Raw genomic sequence first — 7,822 nt, forward strand, 5'->3', positions numbered from 1 at the left:
TATTTTGTTTAATCACTGACTTAGACCTCTTCTACATACAAAGTAATGAAACACCTTTCCAATCTTTTACAACAATTTATAAAATGTAAAAAGAGAAATAGAAAGTGAAGAAAGATAAATATATGATAAAATAAAATTAATTATAAAAATTATTGTATGCATATATTAGCTGCACACGCTTTGTTACTTTGTTCATTCACAGAACCCTTTCCCGTTCCATTGTCTTTCCATGCTATTGGTGTGGCTTCATTGGCTTCTGCTTTTGCCAACAGCGATAGTTCGCAGCAATTTCTTATTAGTTTCATTGTTTGTCTTCCCTTCTACGCTGTGTTATATGCGTTAGCTTTTATTCTTAATTCAAGAAAACGCCACAGAATGAGTTGAAGTTTTACGATGTCAGCCTTTCATGATCTCTTCTCATTTTCTTTGCTTAAATACGAAGAAACTTTTCCATGCAGTCCATTCCATTTTTACTTTCTTTTCTTTCTTCTTTATTTTCTTCTGTCATCTAAACAAAGAGAAGTCGTCACACTCCATTCCTTTTCTTCTCTTATTTTCATTTCAAAAAAACAAAGATAGAACTAATGTGCTACTTACGTAAGAAGGTATGCATCATGATTTATGCATAAAGAAGGAAAAAGAGACGGTTATTTCAGTTGCTTTGTCATAATTTTTTATGAAATTATAATTTTGCTGCACTACTATAAAAAAAATGAACGTAAAATTAATACTACCTAATTAATAATGGTTATTGATATAGTTTTTTGTTTTGGAAATAATAAAATTTGCGTAATGTTTCTTAAAAAATTTTGTGTAATTAGTATGGGGCCCGTGCGTGACATGGTTAAATTACTCTGCTTTGCACCGCAAGGAAAATGACATTTACTAAGCTTTTCTTTATAGGCAAATCAATCAACAACTATTACATAGTATATACTTTTGAACGTAACAGCCAAAACATGGTTACTAGCACTGTCATTAGAGGCTTTAAGGAGACAGGCAGCTTTTATGGGTGGTGTTATCTCAGAGCTATAGTTTAAATATGACAATAGCTAGACATCAACATCGAAGCATAATTTGGTGATATTATTTGATTGATATTACCATCCCAAAGTTATCATTAGTGTTTACTTTTGATGCTAGTTGATATCATTGGCTTTCCTTTCCACTTTGTAAACGGTTGTGGTTGATTGAAACAAGTGAACGTTTATATTCAAGCTCAAATAAAATTAACTTATTTACTTGTGGCAAATGGAATTTAGGGATCCAAAAAGGACTGTTTAAGCATGTGGGGTTGCTATTCCAAATAGGTGTGTGTCTAATCCTTTTTTTCACTTTTACTTCTTTTGCTGCATGATCTCCAAAAGATGGTTCTAACCCATTTTCATCCTTTTTACACATTTTTAGTTATTGTTCTACCTTTAGATGATTGTACAATCCCCCCCCCCCCCCCCTCCCCAAAAAAAATATATATATAATAAAAAACATCAGTACTTGAATGTATGTTATGTACTTCATTTGAAGGTTTCATTTCATATTCTAATGTCCTATCCTATGATAATTTATATTGAACAAAAGTGGAGGATTCAAAATATTATATGCGCCAAACAATTGCCTTTTCCGTCGTTTAGATATATCATATACTATTAATTAACAACATAATTTATCTAAGATTAGTTTTAGGAGAATAAATTAGCAGAAAGGAGTGGTGGGTCCAAGCCACCTTTTGCAAATGCACATTATCTGTACACCACACAAGATAAGGAGAGAAGCCCCCACATGTTAGTACCTTCCTCCACCCTTGTTGACTATCTTCATATAGTTAATTTAATTTCACTTAGTCAGATGGCACCTTACTACTACATGAAAAGTTGGTGGGATATATAATTGATGTTTCTTCACTGGTGTTTGGCTCACAATTTTCCAACATAAAATCAAAATCTTGCTTTTTCCCATGAGCATATCTAGCTTTTCCGTCAAATGGAATGGCTCCAATAGTAAAATTATAGTGTGCCTTTTGGGTCTTCTTCTCTTCAAGATCTTGAGGTTCTAAGACTAGATAGTGGTTATTAGACATTGTTCCCGAGACATGCATATTGAGCTTTGTTCCGATTGAAATGTTAATTCTGTGTCTAGTTGGAATGAAAGAACACGCTGAGGATTTTATTACCAATATTGGAATCAGAATTGTGGGTGAGATTGTGGATGGTTTCCACAATTATTTCCATATGGAATATCCGCTGTTGTTATTGTATGGCTGCAACATTTTTTTATTTTTCCAGTTTTAAACATTTTATTCTAATGTGTCTGGTTCACGTCATGTCATGCTTCTGGGAATGAAATTGGAGAATTCCGTGAAGGAGCAACAATACATAGATAACACTCACTAGATAAAATTTGGGGCCCAAGCATTATCAATGGACCAAGATTGAAGTGGGCTACTGCCGCTAGGGATGGTGTTAGTTGCTAATTCTGTGTGCTTAGCGAGGAAAATGTATACTATGTATGAGACCCAAAAATTAACTGGATAGTCAATTATTAATAATCAATAATATGATAAATCAGATAATATAGGATTGATTGCTTGAATCTTTAGCCTGTACTAGAAAACAGTTTTTTATTAATGTAAATACAATTTAAAAATATAAAATAAATAAACTGGCTGATAAATTATTCAGATTTAACACAGGATAATATGAAAACAAAAATATAAAAATTAACTAAATTTAAGATCTGAGGAAAATAAAAGTGTAATAGAAAATCTAAATATTTTTTTAAAAAATAATTAATAATTTAAGATTTTAAAAATATAAAATAAATGTTATATTGATACGAAACCGCCCGTCATAAAAAAAATGTAAATATAAAATCTCACCTTGAAAAATAAGAATTCTAATTTATAACACGAGTTGATTGTATATCGATAAACATAGTATAGTACAATTATATTTTTATTTAGTTTTTTTGTGTTCATTAATTTATATATTAAATTGTACAAAAATGTATTAGTGTAAAAGTAAATTGCAACTTTTATATTATAAATTTGCTATTGTATTAGGATTATTCTTTTTATTCAGTATGAAAGAATTAAAATTAAAATAATTCTAATTTCAACGGCCATATATTCAATTGAACACTAAAGAGTCTAATTCTCCTTATGTACAGTTTTCTTTAGGGTTTCTTTGGAATCATATAAGGGGAACATGAGAATATATGTGTATAAAAATATATGTATATATGATACTAAATAATGTGGTTTCTTCCCTTCCATTTCAGCAAAAATGAGAAGAAAAAAAATGATTTTTTTCCATTCGCTGTTGCTTTTCCTAAAATCTGTAGATTCCTGCCAATAAAAAATATATATGCTCTTTCTTTACTGGTGGCTAAAATATATGTCCTTTCGCTTCCCCTAATTTAAGGGGTATGCTTAAATAGCCAAAGCAAATGTATGCTGCAGCTTTGTTTATTTTAGAAGAAATATAATAAAACCACACTTGAGAATTGGTAGCACATATTCAAAAAACTGACATGTGTGACTTAGGGTTATCCTGCATTTCAGTGGTGTGTTCAATATATTATCAAGTTCAGTCACTAGGCCCAGTCAGAAAGAGGACACACAACACAATCATCATAACATGAAATAGGTCCAAAGCTAAGCCATTCAACTGGTCCCAAAGCAAATACTTGGTAAACTTTGAGCAACAAAAGAAAATGTCGCCCCAACATTAGGGGGGGTCCTATCTGTTTTTGTAAATAACAGTACCTCACATCTAGAAGCCCCCATTAAAAATGGATCCCTTTAATGCAGAGCACTTAGCCAGCAATGACAAACTGCATGAAGCAGCAGTTTGCTAAATTTTCTGTATGACAACTGAATTTGCCAGTCCTGCCTGCTCTATAGTCTGAGTTTCATCAATTAGAATCTTTGGGGGGAAACCCATCAACTGAAGTTGATAATTCTGCCGACCCCCAGGTCTAGATGCATCAATGAAGGCACGGATGTCGCTGATTGTGTGGTGGTAATTAAAATGTGATATCAAGCGGGTTCCATCAGCCAACCTGAGTTGTATTGAGGTTGATGGCAATGATTGATCAACTACCAGACCAGCAGAAGGAGTTGGCGCTGCATTGGTAGGTGTTGAGGCAGCAGGAGAGTCAGGAGCCATTGATGTAGAGCTGCTTCCAAGAGTTCTTCCCACTCCCTGAAATGCAACATGCTGCTTTTCGGGTTCCTGTAAGCACGAAAAAAAAGCACTTATAATTCACACATTGGACATGTGTGATTTTAGATATAAGTAATTATGCATAACAAAAGACCTAGATTGCATTTCAAAATGCAAAACATCAAAAGCTCCAAAACTAATAAACGATGCTAACAAGACCTTGTTTAGATATACTTCTTTATAAGCACTTATAGGGGAAGAAAATAAGAAGATAAAATGTATTGAGCTTGTCCAAAAGCTAAAATCAACTTATGCACCTTGACTTTCAGAGAAGTTAAATGAAAAGAGTTTCTATAAAAGTTAAATTCATAAGGTGATTTTATCTTATGCAAGAAGTTCAATCCATTTTTCTTCTTCTATAAGTGCTTATACAAAAGTTTATCCAAACAAGGTCTAAACTCATCATGCTTTAATAGTAAATTGAACAGAGACAAACCAAATAACTCAAACAGAAAACTCACACGATAGTTCTCATTCCTCCGTATGAGGTTAACATTAACAGATGACCTCCTATCTTCAGGCTCAAGCTCTTTGGGACACTCAGATTTTTTTATGCTCTGCATTAAAAAAATAGAAAATATCATTAAGCACAATGGAATCATTTTACATAACCAATAAGAAAGTTATAGTAGCCCAAACACATTTCTGGGGCGCCATTCTTACATGGATTTCAAAAAGGATTTAACTAAAAAGTGAAGTGATAAGTGAAATTTGTTAAGATGATCCATTATTTTCTGAACAACATTTATCAAATGCAAAATCTTAATCCTCTAACATCAGATTCGCCTTTTCAGGAAGGCAACCTCATTACTTCCAAATTATTTTACCCTCAAATCCACTAATGGAATCAGAATCTTAAATACCATCACCTCTAAAAATGAGGCATTTTGAGGATCGTCCAAACTCCTCAATGGTCCATCATTTACAGTGAAACCATTACTCCAGAAAACAATGTTATGAACAACAGCCTCAGGTTGCTGATTATTAGTAGATCGTGTAGTTTCCCCTGAGAGTAACCTGCCAGTTCCAGTAAAGCTAGTTGACCTTGGAGGCTCCTGAAGCTGATCAAGAGGCCTTTCAACAGCCCCAAGTTGCCTAGCTTGATTGAAAATTTCATCCACATCATTTCCCTTTGAAGGATCCTGGACAAGCATTCCACTGGAGATATAATGTACAATGGTTAAATACTCAGTACAAAAGAATCAAATTATCAAACTGACTGGGCATAGACGTGTGCGTCCATAAATCTTTAGAAAAATTAGAGACACCAGTAATATTAATATCAAAATGTCAAACACTTTCCGTCAAGGTAGTCAAAAGTGATATTTCACTGAGTGTAAGGTGCTTGAGGTTCTAGAAAAGTAGAGCTTACGGCTACATATTGAAATTTTGAAGAGGATGAAGTGGAGTGGTTTGGAATTGGATGGAGGGAAAGGTACCACTCTATTGTTTGAAATTTTTAATGAGGTAATAATGGTGTGGAGCCCCTTTCCTTTTTTGGAATTAAAAACCCTGAGTGGAGTAGATTACAAACTTATCTTCTAGAATTGCACTTATAAGTTATAATAATCTACTTTTAGCAAAAAGGTTAAGGTGTTTCGTTAAAATTGTATATGACAGTTTAAAATATAAATGTTCCATTCAAAACCATCTAAATTGGAGAGTACAGAAATTTTAAGAGTTAGAGTAGCAAGGTATAGTTTGGGTTCCCATCCTTAACCATTCCACCATATTAAATTAAAAACTCTAAAATGGGTTGAGTACTCTAAAATGGGTTGAGTATCTTCTTTTCATTCTACTCCATCCATCCAAAAACAGCTTAAAAGTGAATATTTTACATACTAAATAAAAATATCATAACAAAACTTATTATGGATATAGTTACCCCTATTTAAAATCTACACAAGTCGTTATGGACTTCAAAGCCTATCAATATACAGAAGCATTGCTATTAAACCTAAGAAGAAAAAAGAGAGTGCTTATTGGGGTTTCAAAAGCCCAACACCTATACCAGAAAAAAAAAAAAAAAATTTAAGCAAAATAGATTCAAAGTAAAAGTTCAAAACCTCTCACAAAAAGCATGATTTTATTGCTTATGATGCCTTAAGTTTTCAATTGCTTTCAGTCCTTCAACCCAAAAATGAGTTTGACAAAAATCTAAATGCACATTGCATAAGTATGAAATCTAATCACCAATTTCAGATTGAGAAAGCTTTTTTTTTTTTTGTAATTATCAAGCAGAATGCCAATAAATGTGGCAGGAAAAAGCTCCCGTCAATCAAGTTAACCCAGGCAAGAAGAACAGGGAAGAAAAGGTAATCAATCAACACATAAAAAAAATAACAGTCTACAATCATAAGAAGATAAACAAAACAATAACAACACCAACACAGAATTTAGAAAACAACATGAAACATACCAGCACAAATCGTAACTCTCATTTCAAATATACAAAAAACATGCAAGAATTTGATATGATTGGGGGAAGAAAAACTGTTCAAAAAATCTAACTTAGTTCTTTGAGTGGTGGTACACCAGCACCGGCATAATTTAAGTCAACTCTAATAATTCCATACAGTAACAATCGGCAAAGCAATATATTACACAACACATTTATGCATACAAAGTGACATCAATAAGTTGAAAACTAGAAGTTGCTAAAACGCGTTTTTTTATAAAAAAAATATCCTAATTATGTGGTTTTGCATGAGGATTAGCCTGAATTACTATTGAAGCAGTGGAATTGAAGGATTTGGGGGGGGGGGGGGGGGGGGAGAAGAGAAGAGAACCTCTTTTCGCCGCCGGTGTAATACTCCTGAGGGCCATCGGAGTCGCTGTCGGAATCGGCGGAGGGACGGTTCAGATCGGAGAGGGTGCGAATTCGGCCGGCTCGGCTGCTGGACGCCTTCTTGTTGTCCCGTGACGCCATGTCGAATTAGATTTCACAAAACGCAACAGAGAAAGAAGAGAGAAAAGGCAGCCTACTCACTAATACTATGTGATTTCGCTTTAAGAATAAGGCGTTTGGATCCTCTCCGTCACCAATCCTCACCTTACATTTATATCCAACGGTTCGCTTAAATTGAGTTACTTAAATAATTAAAATTCATTGTTATCATTAAGAATTTAATGGTGATTCACTTTATCCTCTGTTTAATCACAACTCACATTTATAAGGTTTTTAAGATAATTTTATTATAATTAACAAAGTTATCATAAATTTGTGATTTTTGATTGGATAATTATATATCATTATTTTAGTTTTACACGGTTTATATGTTACTTATTTAGTTCTTATAATTTTAGAAATGTTTTTATTCTTTATAATTTATAAATATTTTTTTAGTCTTTATAATTTATATTTTAATTTTTTTTTAGTTTTTATAGTTTAAAAATATTTTTTTAATTTATAGTTTATATTTTAATTCTCTTTTTAGTTTTTATAGTTTGAAAATAATTAATTTAGTTCCTATAATTTAAATTTTAATTACTTTTTAGTCCTTAATATAAAAAAATATAAAAATAATTAGTTACAAATTAATTATAAATTATCAGTTATTTTTTTATTATAAATTATCTTGGAGTAGATTAGTTATGAA

The 7,822-nt window shown here is 32.4% G+C and overlaps 1 protein-coding gene across 1 annotated transcript; it reads right to left on the reverse strand.

Annotated features, from left to right (window-relative positions):
- Nucleotides 1–3,543: 3,543 nt before the first annotated feature.
- Nucleotides 3,544–7,252, reverse strand: LOC100792095 (plant UBX domain-containing protein 4). The gene is made up of 4 exons (XM_003534646.4): nt 7,013–7,252; nt 5,093–5,381; nt 4,685–4,780; nt 3,544–4,232 (listed from the first exon to the last, which is right to left on the reverse strand). The coding sequence occupies exons 1-4, from the start codon at nt 7,150–7,152 to the stop codon at nt 3,852–3,854; spliced, it is 906 nt and encodes a 301-aa protein (XP_003534694.1). The 5' UTR covers nt 7,153–7,252; the 3' UTR covers nt 3,544–3,851.
- Nucleotides 7,253–7,822: the final 570 nt, after the last annotated feature.

This window comes from Glycine max, chromosome 9 (genome assembly GCF_000004515.6).
Source record: "Glycine max cultivar Williams 82 chromosome 9, Glycine_max_v4.0, whole genome shotgun sequence".
NCBI classification, from domain to species: Eukaryota; Viridiplantae; Streptophyta; class Magnoliopsida; order Fabales; family Fabaceae; genus Glycine; species Glycine max.

Excerpts from the sequence above, each read along its gene's own strand:
- LOC100792095 (XM_003534646.4), bottom strand. The coding sequence starts at position 7,152 with ATGGCGTCACGGGACAACAAGAAGGCGTCCAGCAGCCGAGCCGGCCGA. Across the intron at positions 5,382-7,012 it reads TACACCGGCGGCGAAAAGAG|TGGAATGCTTGTCCAGGATC; the intron begins GTTCTCTTCTCT and ends TTATATCTCCAG. Across the intron at positions 4,233-4,684 it reads GGAGGAATGAGAACTATCGT|GAACCCGAAAAGCAGCATGT; the intron begins GTGAGTTTTCTG and ends TCGTGCTTACAG.